Raw genomic sequence first — 27,072 nt, 5'->3', positions numbered from 1 at the left:
TGTCAAGGTAATAAAAGTCAATCATTTTACATTAAACACAACCAATGTTTATAGGTTACATTGGGTTTATAAAGTTTAAGTTGTGAATCTAAAGGCTAATCAACTAATTTAAATATGTAAATCAATACTAGATGTCCTTAAAGAGTGCCAAAGATCGATCCAAAGTGTTTATTCCATACCTACATAATTTTAGGAATTCATCAAGTATACTGGGAAAGCAAAAATATTTCAAAAGTTGCATAATTTTTTTTAAAAAGTTCAAAGTTGACAAGAAGACATTTTTATCAAAAATAATTTTGCCTGGAATGAAATGTACTTGCAGCTCTCTTTTTTTTAATTTAATTTAATTTTTTTATTATTAGTTACATTTTATTAACTCTGTATCCCAGCTGTATCCCGCTCCCTCATTCCCTCCCAATCCCACCCTCCCTTCCTCATTTCCTCCCTGCCCCTTTCCAAGTCCACTCCTCCCCTTTCATCTGACCCTGTTTTATCAGGTATCTTCAGGACTGGCTCTTGCAGCTCTCTTAATGGTTATACTCACAGGTCTGTTCTCTTTTAGGGATGGGGGAAAAAGGCTCAAGAGAAAAAGAACCACATATTACATTGAATATTGAAAACACACTACACAGTCATGAATAAAATCACTTATGAATTGTTAATCTAGAAACAAAAAGAACAAAACTGCAAAGAAACACATTTCAGGATAGCTTTTTCTCTAAGGTCAGGACTGAGGCTGTCGTTTTCTCTTGTCACTTTTTTTTTTTCCCTCAAAATCATGTTGAAAGTGCTAGCTAATGCAATAAGACAGGAAATGAAAGCAGAACGAAGGCAGACATTGTGGATGACAGGGTTGAAGAGAGGTTGTGGAGAAAGGGGAACCCTCCTCCACTGCTGGTGGGAATGTAAACTGGTACAACCACTCTGGAAATCACTCTGGCGCTTTCTCAGACAACTAGGAATAGCGCTTCCTCAAGATCCAGCCATACCACTCCTAGGCATATATCCAAAAGAGGCTCAAGTACACAATAAGGACATTTGCTCAACCATGTTTGTAGCAGCTTTATTTGTAATAGCCAGAAGCTGGAAACAGCCCAGATGCCCCTCAACTGAAGAATGGATGCAGAAATTGTGGTACATCTACATAATGGACTATTACTCAGCAATGAAAAATAAGGAAATTATGAAATTTGCAGGTAAATGGTGGGACCTAGAAAGGATCATCCTGAGTGAGCTGTCCCAGAAGCAGAAAAAAACACACAGTATTACTCATATAGACATATAACATAAGATAAACCTACTAAAATCTGTACATCTAAAGAAACTAATCAAGAGAGAGGACCCTGACTAAAACGCTCAATCCCCATCCTGAAAGGCAAAGAGGATGGACATCAGAAGAAGAAGAAAACAGGAAACAACCTACGAACCTGCCACAGAGGGTCTCTGAAAGCCTCTGCCCTGCAGATTATCAAAGCAGACACAGACTTATGGCCAACTGTTGGGCAGAGTGCATGGAATCTTATGTAAGAAGTGGGAAATAGTAAGATCTGGAGAGGATGGGAACCCCACAAGGAGAGCAACAGAACCAGAAAATTTGAACACAGGGAACTTCCCAGAGACTCATACTCCAACCAAGGACTATTCATGGAGATAACCTAGAACCCCTGCACAGATGTAGCCCATGGCAGTTCAGTGTCCAAGTGGGTTACATAGTAATGGAAAGAGGGACTGCCTCTGACATAATCTGATTGGCCTGCTCTTTGATCGCCTCCCCCTGATGGGGGAGCAGCCTTACCAGGCCACAGAAGATGACAATGTAGCCACTCCTGATGTGATCTGATAGACTAAGATCAGAAGGAAGGAGAAGAGGACCTCCCCTATCTTGGGGAGGGGCATGCATGAAGAAGGGGGAGGGAGGATGGGATCAGCAAGGGAAGAGGGAGGGGCTTATGGGGGGGATACAAAGTGAATAAAGTGTAATTAATAAAAATAAAAAAATTTAAAAAAATCATGTTGAAAGTGCTAGCTAATGCAGTAAGACAGGAAATGAAAGCAGAACGAAGGAAGACATTTTGGATGGCAGAGTTGAGGGTATAGGGCATCCACAAAGCTATTACCGGAATAAGAAGGCACTGTAGCAGGGTTAACAGAGAAAGCTGGTCACTTCTTTATGTACCAGTGACAAAGAAGCGGGATTTGAAATTCACAACACAACACTGTTCATATTGGAATCCCAGTGAAATATTTAGGTATAAGCCCGGTGATGATGCCTGCTCCTTCTGGGTAGCAGAACTATAGCCATTTCTATAGGCCTAACAGCCACATAATCTCAGCTTGTTGCTCATATAGAAAAAAGAAAATCTCTGTACAAGGTCAGGTTGACCAAAAACTAGGTTTATGTTCAACATACTCTGTGACCTTGTTGTTCCCAGAAATTCCCCAACCATAAGCCCAGCTGGCCCTAACAATAAACTTTAATTGGGACCAAACTAAAGGTCAGCTACAACTGCTTTGTCTAGTTAGTTAGCAAAAATAACTTGAGTCAGAGATGACTATCCTGTTCCACTGTGCTCCCCGTCCCCCTACCCCCATGAGAGCTAATTGTGGTTTTCGCTCTTTAAATATGCAATACAGCTTCCCCTTGGAGACGTGCTTCAGATCCCAAACTGACCATCTCAGAAAATAAAGCTTTCATTTTAAGCTTCTGTATCTGAAGTGAGTTTTCTCAGCTTCCACTCTGAACCAATATGTTCATTGTCTGAAAGTGGATGAAGGAATGTAAAGGAGAGGGCTTGGGATTGTGGCTCAGTGGTGGAGCTCTTGCCCAGAAACTGCAACTCTCCAGCTCTCTGTCTCCTCCAAAAGATTATTCATCACAATGAGTTAAAAAAAAAAAACTTAAAAAGAAATTAGAGAAAAACTTACTGAAAAAAGAGATGGCTAATGATCTTGTAAAGGAAGACAATTTTGTCAAGAGCTGGAATTTTTTCTCAACCTGGTCTATAAATTCAACGATTTGATTCCCAATCGAAAATCTCACCAAATTATTTAATGGGTATTGACATTTTCCTCAAAAATAATCCTATCCTGGCCACATGACCTACCAGTTTAGTTGAGCAAGGATTGAGCTCTTTTTGTATTTACTCAAATAGGTTTGAATAATAGCTTTATCTATGAGTATCCTAATTTGGAAGTGATGAAGATGCTCTTCAGCAGGTGAACAGATACATCCATTCAGACCATGGACATTAACACTATAAAGAAATGAGTTATGGAATCATGGAAAATCAAGAACAACCTTAATCCATATTAAGCATATTAAGAAGGCACTATGAAAGCCTGTGCGACTTTAACTGCAGAACATTCTGGAAAAGAGACAACTGTGGAAACAGTAAAAGGATTAGTGGTTGCCAGAATTTAGATGGAAAGGGCTGGAATAGGTTGAGTACCATGAACTTTTAGGACAAAAGATGTTCCCTATTATAATACAATGATGGAAACATTGTATAGTTTTCAAAACCCAAGAGGGAGTCCTTAAGTCAACTGTAGCTTGTGGGAAACAATTATGTGTCAATACATAGTCATTTGCTGTGCTTAAGAAACTAAAGCTGAAGCCGGTGGAGCACTGGGGAGAAGCAGAGGCAGTCAGATCTCTGTGAGTTCCAGGCCAGCCTGTTCGGCTGTCCAGGACAGCCATGGCTACACAGGGAAACTCTGTCTCAACAAAACAACAACAACAAAGATATTGAAGCTGTGTCCGGCAGTGGTTACATGGGAGCTGTATGTACTGTGCGTCATTTTTATTTTCAAGAATTTTTTTGACAACCTCAGTATGTTGCTTCCATGCATTTTTTTTTCATTTTCACTTTCTTTTGAAAATTTTAAGTTTTCATTACCAAGGCTGTCATTACAAATATTAATTAAAACTCTCAGTTTTACTATGGGCACTGGCACGTTTGAAAAATTTCGTTTTAAAAATAATCTTCATTGTATTTATTTGTTTGTTTTTATTCTGGTTTCAACAAGAAAACAGGTGGTGGCTGGAAAGATGGCTCTGTGGTTAAGAGCACTATCTGCTCTTCCAGAGGTTCTGAGTTCAATTCCCAGCAACCAATGGCTCACAGTCATCTATAATGTGACTGATGCCTTCTTCTGGCATGTGGGTGTGCATGCAAAGAAAGCACTCATATACATAAAATAAATAAATAAATCTTAAAATAAAAAAATGAGAAAGAAAACAGGCGACTACTTAGAAACAAGAAGAGTGTTTCCCGGAGCAGTGGCCAAGGAGGGAGGAAGTGTGTGGGTTTACTCCCTTGTCAAAGCAGAAGCAGGACCCTCAGAGAAAGGACCAACTTCTCTCCTTTCAGAGAGAAGCCCAGACACCACCCACACTTAGGCAACTTTAGGACAGCAGCTGAGGGCGAGGTGAAGGCGCCAAAGGCTCGGCCAGAGAAAAGGTGGGTAGGAGTCCAGGAACCAGGCCCTCTAGGTGACATCACCATAGAGCATCATGGGCTGAGGACTCTGTAGACAAGGGCATCAGGAGAGCATAAAGCCGCTCAACACATGCCTGGTCTCCTCCGAATTCTGGGAGCTGGCAGAGCTGGCCACCCAAGCACACCTCTTCAGCTTAAGCATGAAGCTACATACACCAAAGAACATGGCAAAGAGATTGCATTAGTTGGGTCTTCTGAAGCTGGTTTGCACTCGCTGGGCCAGGCCAGGCTTATAACTCATCACTTTGTTGGGCCTCTGTGGGTCTGACATACTGTTGGTGGACATAGCAAACTGAAGAGGACGCTGCTCCTCTCTCACTTCGTAGTGCTTCTTTATTTTTACTAAGAGGTTTTTAACCACCTAGTGGGAGGGGAAAAAATTCATGTTAAAGGTTATTTGCAGGCATTCAGCCATAAGGTTACAGTTCTCTACAATAGATATTATGTAGATTGAAATTCAGTTTCTCTCTCTCCATTTTTTTTATTTTTATTTTTATTTTTTTTTTTTGCAGCTGATTAAATTACTGAGCACTCACCACAGATCAGACACAGGACACATTCTAAGCTCCCCATTACTTGAGTTCTAGGGACAATCAGAAGAAGCCAGGAGCACCATTAACCAGAAACCAGGAACATCATTAGGAACCTTCCCAGTGCTGTCTCTACTTTAACAAGGTTGAAGAAAAGAGTGTAAGGAGCTAAGTGGGCTGAATCAGGCCTGTCGAATCAGAGCTTGGCTCCATAGTCATCGTTCTTCGATTTCTAAACAAATATTTTTCAACATTTTATTTCTCACTTTTATGTGTGTGGGGTGTTTCGCCTGCATGTATGTCTCTGTACCACATTCATGCAGTACCCACAGAGGCCAGAAGACAGTGTCTGATCCCCTGGGACTGGAGTCACAGAAGGTTATGAGTGCCTGTGTGGGTGCTGGGAATAGAACCTTGGTTTTCTGGATGAACAGCCAGTGCTCTTGGCTACTGATCCATCTCTCCATCCCTTTGTTAACTATTCTTAGTTATCTGTAAACTGTAGGCAAAAAAAAATGCTTCCATCTGGTGTATACAGATTATTTGTTTATTGTGATAATTAAGTTAAGCAACACATCTTATAACTGAAAGGTAAAAAACACCGCTGTAATATTTGGAACTTCAGGCCTGTCTGAGGCTACATAACTCTACATCATCATTTATTTTTGCTCCTTGTCCAATTTAGGGTGTGTGAGGTTAAGTAAAGACTTTATTTTTTGAAATGTGAATTTCCTTAAAAGGTGACATTACAATAACAAAATAAAACATAAAAATATTAGAAAAAAGAAAACAATGCAGCATGAGGCATTCACTGTGGCTTTTCTGATATTTCAGAATATCAGCTGAGAGTGAAAAATATTCTCTGAGTGGAGAGATGAGCCGGGGCATGGGAATCACTGCCTGATGTAGAGTCACAGTGCTTTGGCCATGCCATACTACTGTGTCTTGGATGTACTTTTACTATTGCCCAAGTCTAATGAGGCAGAATGTACCCACACATCCAGTTACACAAGTCGCTTTTATTACAGGTAGGTAAGAGGCAACAGCAGAAGTCTAGGACTCATGATGTCTATCCCAAAAAGCTGTCCAGAGAGGATAGAATTTTACTTTCACTGCAGATGAGGCACTGCAGAAGGTGGCCTGTGCTGGATTTTATAACCTGTCCCACTTGCTAGGTTATATAGTACTGAAGGACATCATTTCTAGGGGACTATTAGAACAAAGGGCCAAGTGTTGAGACCTCAGTATCTCAAGATAATGTAACCAAACACATCTACAGTTATTTCTTAGAACTCTAGGGAAGAGGGAGAACTATGCCAGTGCAAAGTTACACAGAGAGCTGTCCTGCATAAGACAACTTCATCCCTTGTCTACTGAGAGGCACAAAAGCAGAACAGTGGTCCTCCTCTGCTGCAGGGTATTTGCTCACACTGGGAACCCGGAAGATTATAGTCTGGAAAAACCTGTTTCTAGTTGTGCTGTAGTTCAGCCCTAGCATACACCTTTATTCCAAAAACTCTGTTTAGTGTAAACAGGTAGTTGTGGTATGGCTCAGCCCTGGCACACAACTTTAATTCAAGAGCTTTCTGTAAACAGGATTAAATCAACACAACCGTCAGTCAAGAGGCAGAGCAATCAACCAGTGGACAGGGAGGGTACTCGGGGAAAAAAACCATAGATAGTGAGAGGTCTGGAGGACAGAGGGAGAAATACATAGGAAGTAGAAAGGAGGGACATTCAGTTTGAAGGGTTTTTAAAGACATCATGGAGAAGTAGAAAGAGCTTTCTCCTGCTAGGATGTCCACTGAGTAGGGAAGTCAGCTGAGTGCTTTCTCTGCCTCTCTGAACTAGTAGGCTTTCACCCCAGCATCTGGCTCCTGAGTCTTTATTAGTAAAATCAGACATTTGGGATTTTGTTTAAAAACAACACTCTGCCACTCTATCCCTTTAGGAGGCTGACCATCCCTAATATGGAGGAATCCTCAACTGGCTTCTGCTATTTTAGGAGGAAAACAGTTGCCAACAGGTGAAGGATGCACACATCAGAGGGTGATATCAGATGGAGACATGATGAGGACCCTCTTGCTTGAGTTTGTAATCCAGGGCAGTAGAGCTCCCATGCTGTGACAGATCTGAGAACTGCCCAACAGGATATGAGATCGATGGCTTTAATCTTGCCGCAGTAGCAAGCACAGGGAGCAAAGAACGGAGTACATCAGAGGAACATGAAGGGTGTTCAGGCTCAGTGAGAAATCAGAGATCATCTGGGCAGAAGAACATTAAGTGGCAGCCAGTTCACAAGACCACCTCTTGCTTTCCTCTCCCCCACTTCTTTATCTACTCTCAGAAGAGCTGTGCCTAGCTGACTAAGAGGGAGAGAAGTGTGCAGGGTATGCCTCAGACCTAGCTGGCACTTCCTCAGGTGGAGCTGCCAAACTCAGGAAAAACTTACAGATGGATATGAGATTCAAGTTTTAAACTAAAGCAAATCTTACGAACAGAAATGAAACCAATTGAAAAAGGTGACGATGTTTCCCAGTGGGAATAGAGGGGTATACAGAACATAAACTGGCTCTATTATGCAGATTCAAACATGTATGTCTATACATTGGTGTGAAAATGTAATACATACATATGCTATAGGAACACAAAGTAAGCCTAGAGAAATGGGTTGGGATTTGAATAACACCAAGCTGGGAAATGGGAATTCAGAAGGAAGAACCTAGGCAAAAGAGGCAGTAATTGCCCAGAACTGCTACAACGGAAGCTCAGAGCATCCTGAAGGATTAGTTTAAGTGACGACTGGCTAGAACTTAGGCCTCTAAAATAACAGAGCTGGAGGTCACTTTACATTAGGTGGTCATGGTGCCTGAGCTCAGGCATCGTTCCCATTTCCCCATCCACTGACAACCTAGTTCTTAACTGGAGGTCGGAATTAGTTTAGTGAATAAAGCGCCTGGGCCATCAGGTGGCAGGCCGCCTTTTGCGTACAAGCTGTGGCCAGCCAGTAAGGATTCCGTAATTAAGCTTTTCTGAGACACTTCTCTCCGACCTTGGCTGTTAGATTATTGAAACAAAATGGACCGCACAAAATTGGAATTTCCATAAGGGTCTTATGTTGAGAGAAGCAAAAGGCTGGAACTTGGAGCCAGAAGGGGCCTTGTCTCGGGGTGGGGGGGGAGGGGGAAGACTTCACACAACTTGCCAAACTCTTTTTTGGACTGGGTCTGCTGTGATGGATGGGTGGTACACCACCTTGACCAGGATTGCTTAGCTATACCTATCTCTTGTTTTCTAGCTGGGATGAAACTTCATTTAAGGATTGTGAAGATAAACACCACGTGCATAAGTTCTCGTGTATCTGGACTCTGATCTCTCTTCAGTGTGGCTGCATTGCATCAGGTTCCATTTTTTCTGCCCTTCACTGTCTACTGTTTCATTGTCTATTGAGGATGGGCCACCGGCAGAGCTTAATCTGTTAGGGATGCTAGGACCTGCTTCTGTCCCTAGCAATAATGCTATGGCAGTTCTGCTTCTGGGTCCTATACTGAAGGGCCTCATTCCCACTCCGGGAGGTTTTGTTCTGGTCGGAAGATTGGACAAAAACCTGGGATGAGACTTCTCCAAGAACACCCTAGACTTTGGGAACATTTTCTATTTGGGGACCTTGGTTGATTTCCAGCATTTTCACATGCTTGACGAGGTGGATTCCCTCTCTGTAATTTCCAGCTGGGAAACCGTTTGTCATGACCGTGAGAGGAGATGGGCAACAAGGGGATGCCTAGGTCATCTGGTCCAAGAAACACCCCAACCAGAGAGCCCAGAGTCGTTGGCGGTCGCCCTCCTCACCCCGAGGGGGCGCCAGCGTCCCGGAGCCCGCCTCATTCTCAAGAGCAAGCCCTCTCCAGCTGCGCCGCCGCGGTTCCAGCCTCGACTCCCGGTCGCGTCAGAGTTCCCCGGCAGCCAATCAGAACTGTCCATGTACTAACGGGGGCGGGGCTGCCGAGGGCGGAGGAAGATGGCGGCGGGGGCCAGCTGAGGTGTTGGCACTGGCGAGGGGCTCGGGCGCGGGGGTTGGGGGGACGCGGAGCGATGGCCCGCGCCGGCCGCCGGGGAGGATAAGACGCCGTCGCGCCGCGGGTGTGGGCCGGAGGGAGGAGACGGTGCCCGAGCGCCCCAGGAGTATGACGTGGCCGTACGAGCTGGTGTGGCGGGTGCTGCACGCGCTGCCCTGCCTGCACCGCACGCTCGCCTCCTGGCACCGCACGCTCGCCTCCTGGCTCCGCGTTCGCTTCGGCACCTGGAACTGGATCTGGAGGCGCTGCTGCCGCGCCGCCTCCGCCGCGGTCCTAGCGCCGCTCGGCTTCACGCTCCGCAAGCTCCTGGCCGTCGGCAGGAACCGGCGTCATCACCGGCACCCGCACGGGGGACCCGGACCGGCCGCCGCCCACCCCCGGCTGCGCTGGCGCGCGGACGGCCGGTCCCTGCAGAAGCTGCCGGTGCACATGGGCCTGGTGATCACCGAGGAGGAGCAGGAGCCCAGCTTCTCGGACATCGCGAGCCTCGTGGTGTGGTGCATGGCCGTGGGGATCTCCTACATTAGCGTCTACGACCACCAAGGTGAGGCCGGGTGGGAGATGGGGTGCCAGGGGCGCTTCCGGGTCTGGCCGGTTTGCCCCCGGTCGCCGTGCGAGGCCGCCGCCCTCCAGGCCCTGCGAGTTTCCGTGGCCCTTGGCCCTTAAGTATAAATCACGGCGCTGGCGCTTTCGAGGAAGGGAGATCAGTTTGATTGAACATTGGGTAAATCTTTGGTTTTGGTTAAGTGTATTTTTAACGTCTGGAAATACTTATTATAGTCCGTTATGTAGACGGTTATCTATTTGGCTTTGTTTCACAAAAGAGGGAGCTGATGTTCAAAACATTAACTGATTTGCCCAAGGTCACAAAAGTAGGCACGGGGAAATAATTATAACCAGTCTGTGTGCTCTTCCAAGTGTCTCTTCAAAGGGGTTCAGTGCACTCATCTTAAGTGAGACCAGGCAGTGGAGAATATACATGAGCCGCATCGTAGGTTTTCCAGATGAGTTCTTGGAGTTTGGTGGCATTTGAGTTGGGTTCCTGAAAAGTATGTGAGAGTTTAGAAAGGCCCGGAGCAACATGGGGCACCCCTGTCTCTGAAGCCTGGAATCACATGTCATCATTTTTCCTCAGCGGCCAGTACAGTACTTAAGGGCTTGTCTTTCTGGACGTTCTAATCGAGGCAACGAATGTCACCAGAGTTTTGTTAAGTACAAAACTAAACACTTAACTGCATGGTGACAGGCCTAAAGCACTATGCCAAATAGATCCCTTGGAATCTTGTCTTGGTCTCATGTGCTTTCTCTCAGGCTGGCGGGGAGGAAGGCCCACACTCACAGTGGTGATGGATGACATTTGGGGAGTATAGTTACTTCTAGAAAGGAGAGAAATTCGGAAGAGAGGAACTTGAGAGTTGGTGTAAAGAAGATGAAATTTGAGTAGGGCATTGAAGAGCAGGAGCGAGGTAGAGTGGAGGCTTCTAAATGTCAGGCTTGGATTTCGGTTAATTCTCAATGCATTGGTGTTTCCTTAAAGATAAAGATGTGCCAAGGAGGGGGTTAGGAGGATTGGTATGCAGGAAAGAGAAATGACTGCTTTATTCCTGATTCGGTAAGTTTCCTGCGTGCTCCAGAGCAGCAATTTGAGTTTTACCTTTAAATCTCTCTCCCTTAGCTGGATATTTAAGTGTAGGGTTGGTGAGGGTAAGTAGTTATCACTGACACCTCATCATCTTTCTTACAGCTAGCAAGGAGAGCCCATCCTGAAATGACGATTTGCCCTACAGGGTACCGCTTACTTCATTCAGAGACTGACAGTACAGGACTTCCTGAAGGACTCAGGAGAGCAGTAGAAGTCAAGGCGATGACAACCTTCCCTTCCTGAGCCAGTGCAGTCAGTGGTGTGGGATATACTAAGGGAGTAAAAAATGAAAGTTTAAGAGTTAAGTGATGTGTGTTGACTTACATCCAGTAGGAAGGAATAGATAACAGCTGATTTGTTTGACTAGACTGCCTCGGAGCAGGATTACAATACAGTCACACTTCCTTGTTCCTGCTATTCCTGTTACTGAATTTCTGCTGTGACTCAAATCCTGTGTCATACGCTCTTAGAGGGAAAATTATGGGCAATGAAAAGATGTCGACTTAAACCAAGTTTTGAGTGAGAACTGAATGGAGATTTAAGGAACAGTTTTTACTGAATAGACTTCAAGGATTTTGTGTGCTACTAGAAAAACATTTTTATGTGATAATTTCATAGTTTGAATAAGGAATCTTTAATTTACCTATCCTGGCTTTTGACCGATTCATTTATTCAGCAAGCCACAGTTGGGTATTTTTAAATACCATACCTTTCCAGGCATGAGTATTCAGGAGCAAATGAAAACAAAAGCTAATATTTTAGTAAAAGTCCGGTATCTAATATAAATGTGTTGGAAAGTATCTAGTTTTAGACACATAATGAGGAAAAATAAGGGAGGGGAGAGGAGATGATAGCTGAAAGGCAGTGATATAGGAAGAGGTACAGTGACCAAGGGACAAAGACTTGACTAGATAAAGATATTTAAACTTTATTTTATTTTCTTCAGTATGCTTCTATTTAAGCTTGTTTTTGTATACTTAGAGAAATTTGTATTTAGATATTTAGAAAAACATATACATCAATGCTGCATTCATACCTGCCTTGGTGTAGCAGCCTGCGATATGAAGAAATAAGGGTAAGAAATGATATAACATTCAAAGAAGGATGTCTACTATGAATTAATGCCACACTGCTACATAAATCAGAAATGACACGTGAGCATGAAGGACTTTATTTAGGGAGAGGAAGGGGAAATTCCCTTAGAAGTGCTCTTAGCCTGGGTGGCTCTAGGAAAGAGGGAAGGTGACATGTGCATTGGAACTAGCAAAGGTAGATAGGGCTTGGGGCTTGAGCACTACCCTGTCCCTGTATGTGAATTGGAAATGCCAGCTCTTTGGTGGTTGTAACAGATAAGTTTCTTAAACAGAGTGTTGGGAAATAAGGTAAGGTGAATGCTCAGATAGCTGTTTTATGTATACATTGTTTGGTAGAAATCTACCCCAAAGTTCAGTGTTTTAAGTAATTATGTGTTGACTGTACTGTTGGGCAGTTTCCCTTGGGGTCACTTACATAGACTGTAGTCAGATAACTGGCGGGGACATAAAGGTTGTCATTATGTGTCATCTATTTTATGCCTGGTTTGTAATGGCTGCAATAGGAGAGAGATGGCCGCCTGTCTTCATATGGTTCCCACATGGCTACTCTAGGCTTCCTTATGTAATAGAGACCTCAAAATGATCAGGTTGCCTTCAGATCACGTGTTCCCAGAATCAGACCAAAGCTGTAAGGTGGCAGGACTTAGTTTAAGCAAGCAGTCACTCATCTATCTTGGTGAAAAAAGTTGAGTATACTTCTCAGTGGAAAAAAGGCTTGTGCCTCAAGTAACAGGAGTTGCTAGCAGCCACCATGGAGACAAGCTTATTGATTTAATTTTCTCCTAGCCTACAGCTCTTCAACCTCCTGTCTGTATTTAAGTACCATTCATTCTGATTATGATGGGTTATAGGTTGCTTTTAAATGTTAGACTAAAATATCTATTGATACTTACCTACTTTGCATTGTGTCTTCCTGTGAGCTGATGACAAGATCTTGGTAAGTTGGCCTTTAAGTAAGGCTCTCTTGCCTCAGTCTTCTCTAGTGCTGAGATTACAGGCATGTGTCCAAATGTGGCTTGTTTGGTTTTGAAATTTCTTTTAAATTGAGTTCTTATGCTGCCCAAATACCTGGACTCGCATGATTTTACTGCACTACCTTCCTAAAGCTGGAACTGTTCACCTCATCTAGCCTGGTTTAAAAACAAACAGCAGCAGCAGCAGCAACAGCAAACACGTTTAAAAGGGCTAGAACTATATCCATTTTTTTTTCTTTTTTTGGTGGTGGTGGTTCTGGGAATCAAACTCTGGGCTGAGATACTCAGTTAAGCCTTACTTTTTCATTATACTTGCAGACTTTTTTGATTATGTTAATTTCTGCTGTATTCATTCTTTGGAAATTGAAGTTTACTTAAGAGATTGGTCAGGAATTTTTGAGCTCAGTTCTCGTAAGGAGAATTGACTATTTTTGTCTGAATGGTTATGACTTAGGAAATGATTAGGACAGGAACTGTGTTTAAAAAAACTGTTTAAGTGTATTTGGTGTTCCAGCCTTAGGGCTGTTATGCTTTCCTGTGTTCACTTGAAGTGCACAGTGCTCCAAATTGTTTGGATGGGTACCTGTTCTTACTGCCAGGTTGTGTTGGTACCATGCTTACTGTAGGGCTGTTTAGAAGCATTTTAGAATGAATCCTTGAATGTTTATAGGAAATACTGATTCATCACACTTACCGATCAGCTGAATTGAGGTAGTCCGACACAGGCATCTCTATTTTTATCAAACTACTTATGTGGTGTTTCTGCACAGTAGAGTTTGACCTTAACACAGAACAAAAGGTGCTCTGCCACTTGCCTTACGTAACAGTTTCATGGGCAGGATGGAGATGTAGCTTAGTGGATGTGATACGGAGACCCTGCACACATCCACCACACACACTTCCTCTTTCTCACTGCTATTGATGCCTGAGGATAACTTGGGAGTAGTGTTACTTATAAAATGAAATGAGTCAGCAGGGCATTATTTTCTATATGAGATTCAGCAACAGGATAGCAAAAAATATTTTGTTCTTTCTGCATTTATCTCTTTACTTGTAAATCTCTCCTATGCAGTAGTTTTTGGTTAATTTTTCTCACACTAGCCCTGAAGGGATTGCCCAGTGATGCCCCAGCCTTCACAACCTAGTTCTCCCCGATCTCTGTCCCTCATATTACATCCACCTTTAGGTTATTTGCTATCACCTCCTCCTGGAGTGCTCACTTTCTTCTGTGCAAATGGCTGTATCTCTTGGATCCTTGTGAGCCCACCCTTTCATTTCCTGTTACTGTCTCTTGCCTCTTGGTAGTCAGTCTTGTGTCTGTCTTACTTTGTTCCTAGATCTACTTATAATGTTGGGTACCTCTAAGGGTACTTGTATTTTCTTAGTGTGTATCTGCACTTGAAGCTCCACAGGTATCTCTTTCCCTTTTTGCTCCTCTTAGGGCATGCTGGGCAGAGCACATTCTCTGACTCGAGAGAGCTATGCTTCCCACACACAAGGGTGAGGCACTCTGACTCTAGAGAGAGCTATGCTTCCCACACACAAGTGTGAGGAACTGAGGTGCAGCCAGAACCCTTCAGAAAAGTAAATTCGTCTGTTTTACTTTGGCCTGTGACTTAGATACTAGCAGAAGGTATAATAACTCTTGGTTTTTCAAGACAGAGTTTCTCTGAGTAGCCTTGGCTATTCTGGAGCTCATTCTGTAAATCAGGCCGGCCTCTTAATTCACAGAAATCCACCTGCCTCTGCATCCTGAGTGTTGGGATTAAAAGTGTGTGCCACCATGCCCTGCTGGAGGTATAACTCAATATGATTGTTCTCCTTATGTTGAATTATAGAGATGGCAGACATATTGAAAGTCCTGTTGCATTCATGATTGTATTTGATAACTGAACAGTGAACATGGAGCGCTTGTTGTAGAAGGGAACCTTGGTTCCTACTCCGCACCTTTTTCTTACTTTTTCCTAGAACTTTGCATTTTATCTGACCATCCTGAGATGTCCTTGACTGCTTTTTCTTGCAAAGGACTTTTTTTATCAAAACCCTGTCCAGCCAAGGCCACCTCCTTTGTAGGCTCTTTACATTATTTCATCCCTATCTTGCTTTATCTCTGAAAGGTTCTATCCTGCTTTGTTTTTTGATGTGAGGAATGATTTTGTTCTTAATACTCTGTTATTAAACTATAGTATTAGGTCTATGAATTAAGCCTTTTTTTTTTTTAAAGATTTCATTTATTTATTTTATGCATATTAGTGCTCTAAGAGAGCAGTAGAGGATCTAGATGGTTGTGAGCCACCATGTAGTTGCTGGGAATTGAACTCAGGACCTCTCGAAGAGCAGACAGTGCTCTTAACTGCTGAGCCATCTCTCCAGCCCCGAATTAAGCCTTTTTAAAGATTTATTATTTTTAATTTGTGTATGAGCTCCTCAAGTGTAGGTATTCTTGGAGGCCAGAAGAGGGCAGTAGAGCCTCTGAAGCCAGGTTAAAGGCAGCTAGCTGTATTGGTGCTGGGAAGTGAATTTGGGTTCTCTGCATGAGCCATGTATACTTTTAACCACTGAGCTATCTTTTCAGCCCCTTGTATTAAATTTTAATAGTAACATTTTTTTTGTTTGTTTGTTTAAAAAAAAAGTTATTTGGTATGGAGCTGTATGTATTACAGCACATTTATGGATGTTAAACAACCTGCAGGAGTTGGTTCTCTTCTTCCACCATGTGAGGCCTAGGGGGATTGAACTTGGGTCTCCAGGCTCAAAGACAAGAACCTCTACTTACTGAGCCATCTCACCATCTCCTTTGTTGAATTCTTAATGTATACTACATGCTAGAATTTGAACTAAATTTTATTTAAAAGCTTTTGTTCTTGTAACTTTAATGTTGATTTTCATCATTTAGAGAACAGACAATAGTCTCTTTATGTACTGACTGTATTGCATCAGTTTGGGTCTTGGCATCATGGTATTTACATACAGATGATAGAAACTTTTTGTAAAATGCATTTTAAGGCAGATAGTTTTCCTTATCTTAGCTGATCTACGTGTTCACCCTGAGCTTTAGGATGCCTGTTTAATCACCACAGTTTGACTCTATGGAGCACTTGCTCTCCATTGACCTGTGCATCAGATAAACAGAGTTAGGAAGACATTCCTACTTCACAATGGCAACTTTAGCTGGAGATGTTGTTTGTGGGTGGGTGCTTGCCTCGTGTGAAGCCCTGTGCTTGTTGTTGCATCCCCCATATTGATGAAACAGACACATAAAATACAGTGCAGCTGGGGCTGAGAAAATCTGTCCATCTTCTTCAGCTAACATTCTTATGTTGAAGGGCTTAAAGCCATTCACGAAGGCACCAGTACATGCTTGTTTCCATGCTGCAGTATGTTAGCATTCCAGCACTCTCCGTTAAAATCAAATAGTTCAATGGCTTATAAGGGTTTGTGTTTATGGCTCTGGTAGTCATGTGAAAGTTTAATATTTCTTTTCACTTAAAATACTTGTACTATTACATATATGTTTTCTTCTCCAAAGAGTCCTCTCCAGTAGTGTGATGGTTGTGTGTTACAGAGGTTAAATGAAGGCAAGCAACAGGTAATTTAGATCTCTAGGCATCGTATTTAAGGATATATTACCTTCATTGCATAGCTTGAAGGAGCTTAATAACTAGGAGAGACAGTTTCAGTGTTATTTTTCTTTCTTTTTCCTAGAAATCCTTTTTGCCAGATGTTTTTTAAAAAGATCTGCTTCTACAGAAGAAATAATTGTAAAAATTCTAACATCAAAAGATATGTTAAATATGTATTTTAAAAGTCATTTTATAGGGTTGAGAAGCATTTCACATGAGTTGTGAAAGAACCTTTAAGTACAGTCAAGATTTGGTGAATGAATACTTGTTTAAACTCCTTGTTTCCTGGTTCTCTTAATTTGGACAGGTGTTTATGTCATGTCTTGTTGCCCAGTTAGTGTGCACATGCTTGGGCATATGAGTGTGGAGACCTGTACATGATACCAGAATGTCATTTTCCTTTCAGAGTAGAGATTCTGGAAGACTTCACTGAGGAGTCTGAGAGCAGTTTTGTACACTTATAGGTAGACGGGTGGACTTAATTGTGTTTGAAATGTGGTGTGCCTGGTTTCTGTAGCACTATGTTTGCTTGGATTTCTTGATTCATATCTACCTACTGAGTCTCATGCCTGGCTTCTCCTTTGTTTCTCTTCTAAATGTGAGGTACATGTGAGTCCTTGTCTTTCTGCTCAACTTGGCCATGATCAGCTGGGTAAGTGGATATGGGCGGCTTAGTGCTGCCTCAGGTGTCTCTCCTGGTCATGATTTTAAGTATCCCTGTAGTTTGTACAGTTAGCCCCCACTGCCTCATAACTTCAGACTCTCTATCTTCAATATTACACGTTCAAAACAATAATCTTGAAAATCCTCCCAAATTTGCCCTCTATATTTTCCTCCATGCTGGAAAATAAGACTCACTTTCATCAAGCTATTGATGTTGCAAGCGCAGCTGAGTATTCTGTTGAAGGTGTAGCTCACCATTAGCCCTTCTCAGCCTGTACAGCTTAGTTGTCCCACTTACCTTGGTGTCACCTGTCCCACCCAAATTTCAGTTGCCATCATCTTTCACTTGTGTTACTAGCCCCCTGATTGGTCTTTATTTAAATTCCGACCCCTCTATAATTCGTTCTTCACCTATCAGAAAAATAATTTTCTGATGTGTCATAGGTTGAGGTTGAAGACCTGTCAGTACTCAGCCACCATGCTGTTTTTAGCTCTTGATATTTTTCTGAGAAAGCATCTCGCTCTAGCTCAGGCTAGCTTTGAGTTCACTATGTTGTCGAAGGGGACCTTGAACTCAACATTTTTTAGCATCCCAGGCTTAATGTGATATGATAGGTATACACAATGCCTGGCTGTAGTCTGTTTTATTTTTATATAACCTCGTTCAAACTCTGAAGAAAACACTCTAGTAGATTCCTATTGTACTTAGAATGCTTTATTCACTACCTGGACTAATTTGCCACCTCCTTGAGTTGTATTCTTTTCAGTTTCTCTTTTCTCACATGATATCCCAGTTTCGGTTTCATCTCTGTTGCTGTAATAAAGCACTGTGACCAAAAGCAACTCAGAGTAGGAAAGGGTTTATTTGGTTTATACTTAAAATTTACAGTTCATCATTGGAGGAAGTCAGGGCATGAACTCAACCTGAAGCCTGCTGGTTCTATCATAGGCTCGAGCTTAGCTACCTTCTTTGGGCCTAGGACCATCTTAGGGAATGGTGCCACTCATGGTGTGCTGTACCTTCCTGTAGCTGCTACCAATCAAGTGAGTCTCCCACTGACATGTCCATAGGTCAGTCTGATCTGTGTGACCCCTCAGTTGAAACTTTGCAGGTGACTCTTGGCTGTGCCAAAATGATAATTAAGTCAACTGGGGCAACACTCTCCACTTTCTTGTTAATGTTCATATTGGTATTCCTCTTTCCTTTAAAAGATGGACTGTGAATGCTCAGAGAATATACAGAGCTATCTCTATAATAGCCAGCCTCTGAGGAAATCCTGATTTCATGTTTGGCTGATGTTTGTGGTACCTGAGATTCAAAACCAGGGCCTTAGAGCATGCTAGGCCAGTGTTCTACCTCTGAACTACATTTTCCAGAGCCATAAATACCAACTTCTCTATTTTGAGACCGGAAGAGAATCGGCCAAAACGTTTTTGGTAACATACCATGACTGAGAGATCCAAGAGAATGAAGCAAGGAAGGCTATATGGTGCATCAGTGACAGAGCAGTACAAACTGCGTGGCCACTGACTACAGGAGTGTTGGGTTTAGACATGCACCAGGCACATGTCCAAAAGCAGAAGGAACACGTGTGTTATTAAGGGGTAGGGTAGGAACATTCCAGTGTGTTATGGTGGAAGGTCAGAGAACATTTTCTTGTTGTCTAAACTTTGCATTTAGTTTTTAGAACCACAGTTACAAACATTTCTTAGAATATAAAAAGAAACACAGCTCCCAAAGCACATAGCTCATGTTTATCAAGAAACACACACATGCACATGCACGCACACGCACACACCCACACCCCCACACACACACACACACACAGCACCTACTTTCCCCCCACCCCAAGATGCAACCTTTGTAGAATAAGTGTTTTTCTTTCATGGAAATTGGATGTGTGTGTCCTTATGTACATGCATGTGTTTTCAGTCTTTCACGAACCTTTTCTGTTGATATTCCTCTGGGAATTCAAGCCTTTGTAACATAGTTATAGAGGAACAAAATGGAAATTCCTTACATCATTACAAAACCTACCTTAGATTCCCAGCTTATTTTGCAAGAATACTTCTGTGCCCTGTGAACCTTCTCAAGTCTTTAGAAAAATAAATAAATAAAGAAAAGTGCTATGTGATAGCTACTTCTGTTGCTGTGATACTCCTGTGTGGCATTCTTCCTACAGCAAGACCACACCTCCTAAGCCTCCCCACACAGAGTCACTATTTGAGGACCAGCTGTTCAAATACATCAGTCCCGGGAGAGGGGAACGTTCTCGTTCAAACCACCATGTACCATAGTTCTCGATTTTTCAAAAGTTAATCCTTGTGGGCTCAGACAGCCCAGCTAATGTGATTGCTGCTACACCTGACAACCTAAGTTGCATCGACAGAACCCTTGGCAAAGTGGAAAATCCGCTCTACACAGTTGTCCTCTGACTTGTATAAACATGGAGAGTGCACCCATACACCAACTATAATAAATACTGAATGAGTAGTCTTTAGACCTAGATTTCAGATCAAATCCTTTAACACCTAAGGACAATTGCTTGACCATCCAGAGTATTTCCCAATGGTTAAAGGGTAGGATAATTTTTTTTTTCAGTCTTATTATGTATCTCAGGCTGGTTCTGAATTCTCAGTCCTTCTGCCACAGCCTCCTAACTGCTGGGATTATAGTCATTCACCACCAAGTTTGGCTTAAAATAAATAGTTAAATTATAATACTACTGTTTTCTCAAAATTGGGTTTTCCTTAAATTGGTTAACTCCAAATGGAAATAAGGGCTTATCTTTTTCATTCCATCTTCTTAGATCAGTCAGTTTAAGTTGTAGGAGGCAAATAAGGTAGATTATAACATGAGAAAAAAAACCTTCCACATGCCTTGTGCTATGTGGAAAATCTATGTCAGTCAAAGCCAGCCTTCTGTCTTGTGGCCTTTCTTGTGTATCATGTGACGTTTGTAGGCTGTGATTGCTACAGAGAAACGAAAGCCAGCAGTACTTATATACTTTATGGATGAAATAAATGCCATAGAATAAGATCAGCTATAGGGGCCGAGCTCTGCAGCATTAGGAATCATTTTCCTCATTGTCTGTTTCATGTAAGCCTCAGACAGAAACTATTTTAGCTGTTAGACATGTCTGATCAGTTCAGCCCAGAGCAAGGTTCTAAGTTTCTTCAAAGTCTTTATAGAGAGACTTTGTTATTGTCCAGCTCTACTGCTCTTTCTTGTGAATTCTGCATGCAAGCAGGAAGTGTCTGTTTGTGTTGAGAGGTTCCTGGAAACCAAAGTTTCCATTCAGTGATCTGTCCCTTTAGGCTTTGTTGTTAGTTGGACTTTGTGCACTGATAATTTACTAGGTAAACCCTGAGCTTCTTTTATATGGAAGCTGACTTGGGGAAAGAGATGACTACTGTAGCAACTCACAGGTAGGAATGCATTTCAGCAGTGGAGATGTTAGTTAAGTTAGTGCTACTTTATAAAATGCAATATTAAGTTTATGAAGGCATTTGAACAAAATTCACTAGAGGAGCTGGGGGAAGAATGGGACACTGGAAAGGTCTCAGGAGAGGAATGACGCTTCAGCTTCCCTGTTAAGAATTGGGAGAATTGTACAAGGGTAAGCCAGTGAGGTCACACAAAGGATAGGGGTTGGGGTGACTCCATCTGTTCGAGAAGCATAAGGCAGTTCTTAATTTTGCTAATTATAGAGCTACAAAGAAATAGGTTGACTTATTTCCTAACCATGTATTATTTTTACCTGTTTTCTGTGGAAGCATAGACAGCAGTGTTTATATTGATTGGTTTATTACATTTTGGAGCTTTGAAGATGCTGAAGTTGGAATGAACCAAGATATACCCAAGGCCAAGTAATCTGGTAGCCCCATGAAACATGCTGAAAGGGCAGGGAAACCTGCTGGAAGGTATTTGTGAGGTCACACAGAAGGCTGTGGTGACCAGAAACTGCAGTGACAGTGGACAAAAGGAACGAGGGTGTAGAAACCATTGCTGTAGAGGAGCCAGGGGTCTTAGCTTATTAGTGGCGTGAGGGTGATGATGCTACAGAGTAGAGGTGAGAGGTCATGCTGTCTTAGAAACAGAACTGCAAGCCTTCCCACCTGCCCACCCACCTTTGTCATCCATTTACAGCTTTCACTGTGCCTGTTCTCCATGTCTTAACCCGAAATGCATTCGTCTTAGGCTTACTATTACAGCCCTCCACCCCCTTTTAGATGAGGTCTCAGCCTTAAGCTGTTGCCAAGCTATCTTGGATTTAGACTAGGCTGGCTTCAAACCCACAGTGACCATACTTGTCTTAGCTTCCTAAGTGCTGGTGTTACAGGTGTGAGCTGCGGTGTGCTCCTCTATGCCCGATTTGCTCCAGTTGTTTTGAGGGCCAGCCTTTTAAGACACACTACCAAGTGTTCACTCTGCTCATGTTTACTTGTTTACAGACCTTCAAGGTAGAAGTGGGCGTTGGAGTCACCTGGACATATTAGCAACAAAACAATACCTTCTTACTTAAAATTTGAATGTTTATCCAACATGGATGCCTTTACATTAATTTTACAGACATGCTGCATTATTTTCTTACTAGGTTTCTTGGCATACCTTTTAATATGCACCCTAAATTGTGCCATGCTTATTTTCCCCTTGTCCTGCCCCCTAGTGGTTTAAAGATTTCTCATTGACCAGACTCATTCACTGTACATGGGCAGTGAGCCAGCTGAGGAGTTCTGTCCATTTGGGGTGGTAGGAGGACAAAGGGTTCAGTGGAAAGGAAAAGGAAGATGTTCAGGGAGCACTGATGGTTTACCATCAACAGAGAGGGCGAAAGGAAGCAGATGCTGATGCCAGTGCATCAGAGAAGTTGAGAAGGGAAAAGTAAAGACTGGGACGAGCTAGGGTCTACTTTGGTGACTGAGTATACCATCCATACCTGGGATTCCAGCACCATGGAGGCAGAGGCAAGGAGACGCAAGCTCTGGGCAGAACCGAGCATGTGGCATTAGAGTGTTTTCCTAGAATGCAGGAGGCTCTGGGATGCCTTCAAGGTAGCAAGATTGTTTATAGCACCTTTGCATAACTGCATTATGTGTGGAATCCTGTAGTGGTCTGCTGCCTATCTCTACATTGCTTGTAAACTGTTGGATACATATTTGGCAAGCAGTATGAAATAAAAATTAGCCTCGCCCCACTCCTTTTCTCATAATATTTGCATCAGCAGCCTTTGTGTGTATTTCACACATTCCAGGCTATGCTTAGTCTTAGCATTTGCCCTATCTTTTTTTTTTTCCTTAAAGGTTTATTTATTATTTATACAACATTCTGCCTGCACAACAGATCTTACTATAGATGGTTATGAGCCACCATGTGGTTGCTGGGATTGAACTCAGGACCTTTGGAAGAACAGCAAGTGTTCTTAACCTCTGAGCCATCTCTCCAGCCTCATTTACCCTGTCTTAATGCCCTCACTGTATACATCTTTTTTATTTCCTAGATTCAGTGTAGCTCAAATCTTGCTTAAAAAAAAAAAGTCCTACATTATTTATTTATTTATTTATTTATTATTTATTTATTTGTGTGTGTGTGTGTGTGTGTGTGTGTGTGTGTGTGTGTGGTTGTTTGTCAGTGAATATGTGCCAGAGCATGTATGAGCAGGTCAGAAGACAATTGTGGGAGTTGGCTTTTTCCACCGTGTGGGCTTTTGGGATTAAACTCATAGCAAGCATCTTTGTCCAAATGCTGAGATACCTTGTGGGCCCCTAAGTCTTGCTTCTTCTACTAAGCCCTTTTCCTTTAGAATATACTGCTTTTTATTACTCCTTGTCTTTGTCAGTTTTCTCTTCGTTGGAGCTAGTTTATGTTTCAGAGGTTTAGTCCATTATCATCATGGTGGGAAGCCTGGTTGCATGCAGGCAGACATGGTGCTGGAGAAGTAGTTATGAGATCTACACCTGGATAGACAGGCAGCCGGAAGGAGAGTGAACCACTGGGCCTAGCTTCAGCTTCTGAGAGCTCAAAAACCCACCGCCAGTGGCACACTACCTCTAAGAAAGCCACAACTATTTCAACAAGGCCACCACATCCTAATATTTTCGAATAATACCACTACCTGTGAGAACCATCATACTGCTTTTACATGGATAAGTCTTCCCCTTCTTCCCTTCTCTTTCTGACCCATTCACCCCTACCCCCACTTCTAATTTTCTTTATAAGTTAGATAATTAAATGCGTGCTACATAGTTTTATTTTCATTGTAAGGGATGTGATGGTAACACATTAGCGTCTGTGTATGGTTGGAAGAGCAAAAACTTTTTTTTCCTGTACTTTGATTTAAATTTTCTTTTTAAATTTTTTTATATTAATTACAGTATATTCACTTTGTATTCCAGCTGTAGTCCCCTCCCTCATTCCCTTCCCAACCCACCCTGTCTCCCTCATCTCCCCAAGTCCACTGATAGGGGAGGTCCTCCTCCCCTTCCCTCTGACCCTAGTCTATCAGGTCTCATCAGGAATGGCTGCATTGTCTTTTTCTGTGGCCTGGTAAGGCCGCTTCCCCCTCAGGGGGAGGTGATCAAAGAGCCAGCCACTGAGTTCATGTCAGAGACAGTCCCTGTTCCCCTTACTAGGGAAACTCAGTTGGAGACTCAACTGCCATGGGCTACATCTGTGTAGGGGTTCTAGGTTCTCTCCATGCATGGTCCTGGGTTGGAGTATCAATCTCAGAAAAGACCCCTGTGCCCAGATTTTTTGGTTCTGTTGCTCTCCTTGTGAAATTCCTGTCCCCTCCAGGTCTTTCTTTCTCCCCCTTCTTTCATAAGACTCCCTGCACCCTGCCCAAAGTTTAGCTATGAGTCTCAGCATCTGCTTTGATATCCTGCTGGGTAGAATCTTTCAGAGGCCCTCTGTGATAGGTTCCTGTCCTGTTCCCTGCTTTCTCCCTATTCTGATGTCTGTTGCATTTGCCTTTCTGAGTGAGGATTGATCATCTCAGCCAGGGTCCTCCTTCTTGCTTAGCTTTTTTAGGTGTACAGATTTTAATATGTTTATCCTATATTATATGTCTAATATCCACTTATAAGTGAGTATATATCATGTGTGTCTTTCTGCTTCTGAGATACCTCACTCAGGATGATCTTTTCTAGTTCCCACCATTTACCTGCAAACTTCCATGATTTCCTTGTTTTTAATTGCTGAGTAGTATTCCATTGTGTAAATGTACCACAATTTCTGTATCCATTCCTCAGTTGAGGGGCATCTGGGTTGTTTCCAGATTCTGGCTATTACAAGTAAAGCTGCTATGAACATGATTGAACAAATGTCCTTGTTGTGTACTTGAGCATCTTTTGGATACATGCCTAGGAGTGGTATAGCTGGATCTTGAGGAAGGAAGCGCTATTCATAATTGTCTGAGAAAGCACCAGATTGATTTCCAAAGTGGTTATACAAGTTTACATTCCCACCAGCAATGGAGGAGGGGGTTCCCCTTTCTCCACATCCTCTCCTGCATGTATTGTCACTTGGGTTTTTGATCTTAGCCATTCTGATGGGTGTAAGGTCAAATCTCAGGGTCATTTTGATTTGCATTTTCCTGATGACTAAGGATGTTGAACATTTCTTTAAGTGTTTCTCTGTCATTCGAAATTCCTCTATTGAGAATTTTCTGTTTAGTACAGGATTACTTGATTTTTTTACTGTTTAACTTCTTGAGTTCTTTATTGGTGAAGATCCTTTTCCAGTCTGTAGGCTGTTCTTTTGTTCTGATGACAGTGTCCTTTGCATTACAGAAGGTTTTTGATCTCATGAGGTCCCAATTATTGATTGTTGATCTTAGAGCCTGTGCTGTTGGTGTTCTGTTTAGGAAGTTGTCTCCTGTGCCAATGAGTCCTAGGCTCTGCCCCACTTTTTCTTCTAACAGATTTAGTGTGTCTGGTTTTATGTTGAGGTCTTTGATCCATTTGTATTTTAGTTTTGTGCAGGGTGATAAATATAGATCTATTTGTGTTTTTCTACATGTATATATCCAGTTAGACCAGCACCATTTGTTAAAGATGCTGTCTTTTTTTTCCCATTGTATGGTTTTGGCTTCTTTGTCTAAAATCAAGTATCTGTAGGTGTGTGGGTTTATTTCTGGGTCTTCTGTTTTATTCCATTGATCCACCGTTCTGTTTCTATGCCAGTTTTTATTACTATTTTTTATTACTATTGCTCTGTAGTACAGCTTGAGATCAGGGATGGAGATATCTCCAGATGATCTGTTATTGTACAGGATTGTTTTAGCAATTCTGGGTTTTTTTGTTTTTCCATATGAAGTTGAGAATTTTTCTTTCAAGGTCTGTAAAGAATTGTGTTGGTATTTTGATGAGAATTGCGTTGAATCAGTAGATTGCTTTTGGCAAGATGACTATATTCACCATCTTAATCCTACCAGTCCTTGAGCATGGGAGATCTTTCCATCTTCTGATATCTTCTTTAATATCTTTCTTCAGAGACTTGAAGTTTTTTTCAAACAGGTCTTTTACTTGGTTGGTTAGAGTCACCCCAAGGTACTTTATGTTGCTAGTGGTTATTGTGAAGGGTGTAGTTCTCTAATTTTTTTCTCAGCCCTTTTGTCTTTTGTATACAGGAGGGCTACTGATTATTTTGAGTTAATTTTGTATCCAGTTAATTTTGTTTATCAGCTGAAAGAGTTACCTGGTAGAATTTTTGGGGTCACTCATGTATACTATCATATCATCTGCAAATAGTGATACTTTGACATCTTCCTTTCCAAATTGTATCCCCTTGATCTCCTTCAATTGTCTTATTGCTCTAGCTAGAACTTCCAGTACTATATTGAATAGATATGGAGAGAGTGGGCAGCCTTGCCTTATCCCTGATTTCAGTGGGATTGATTTAAGTTTCTTTCTGTTTAGTTTGATGTTGACTATAGGCTTGCTGTATATTGTCTTTACTATGTTTAGGTATGTGCCTTGACTTTAAACATGAATGGTGTTGGAATTTGTCAAATGACTTTTTGGTCTCTAAGTAGATGATCATGTGATTTTCGATTTAAATTTTCTAAATTTTGCACTTAATTTTTTTTCTCTGCACATAACTTGAACTACTTTCTCTTATTAAAAAAGAAATCAAATTGAGGCAGTAACATTTACTGTATATAATAAACCTGCAAAGAAAAGATGTTAGACTGGGAATCAGGACCAAAGGCATTCTTAGACCAACCCCTTCCAGATGCTGAATTTCAGTTTCCTAGTATGTAAATAAAGGTCTCAAGTAAAGCCTCTTAAAACCTTCCCAGGTCTTTGTCCTGTTCACATATTCAAGATGCTTCCAAGCAGCTAGCCCTTGCTCCTTTTCTGACTGAGCCAAAAACCAGACTTGTATTAACCAGTGCTGATGTCATGCTTTCCTTTTATATCCTAGTTTGAGACTAGTCATTACTGATTCACTTGAAATTTATTTCTGGTCTGTTGTTGCATCCACAGCAGAAATCTATCAGTCATTGAAGAGCATCACCTTACCTGGTCGTGATTTATTTGCTCATAATTTTCTTTTTAAGGTATTTTCAAGAGAAATAATTCCAGATTGATGGATGAAATTTTAAAACAACAACAGGAACTTTTGGGCCTAGATTGTTCCAAATGTTCACCAGAGTTTGCAAATAGTAACGACAAAGACGATCAAGGTAAGTGTGTATGGGCATTTGGACACACGACAGGTTTCAGGTCAGATTTTGTCACATTCTTTAGTCTTGCTCTGTTGTTCTTTATTATCAATAAATTATCTTGGTAGAAGATAGTTTTCAGAAAATGATAAAATAACAATTGACATTAAAAAAAAAACGAATCCACATTAAAGAATGTATTTAACCAGGCAGATTTTATAGTCCTGTGAACAGCGATGCCCAGGAACAGATACATTTAAAATAGTGAGTTTATGAATCATGCAAAACTGCTTTTTGTACAGG

General features: G+C 42.0%; 1 protein-coding gene across 2 annotated transcripts in view; it reads left to right on the top strand.

Moving 5' to 3' along the window:
* Positions 1-9,028: 9,028 nt before the first annotated feature.
* Nus1 (NUS1 dehydrodolichyl diphosphate synthase subunit) overlaps positions 9,029-27,072 on the top strand; it is a 28,068-nt gene continuing 10,024 nt past the window's right edge. For both annotated transcript variants that reach the window (XR_002476000.2, XM_021628052.2), the window contains exons 1-2: positions 9,029-9,649; positions 26,665-26,790. Coding sequence is in view for 1 of the 2 variants with exons in the window: in XM_021628052.2 (XP_021483727.1) it covers positions 9,214-9,649; positions 26,665-26,790 (562 nt within the window). In the remaining variant the exon portion in view is untranslated. The remainder of the gene's footprint in view (positions 9,650-26,664; positions 26,791-27,072) is intronic.

Source organism: Meriones unguiculatus, chromosome 20 (assembly GCF_030254825.1).
Source record: "Meriones unguiculatus strain TT.TT164.6M chromosome 20, Bangor_MerUng_6.1, whole genome shotgun sequence".
Taxonomy (NCBI): Eukaryota; Metazoa; Chordata; class Mammalia; order Rodentia; family Muridae; genus Meriones; species Meriones unguiculatus.
The sequence above is the reverse complement of the archived record's forward strand: the minus strand, read 5'-3'. Positions and strand labels throughout refer to the sequence as shown.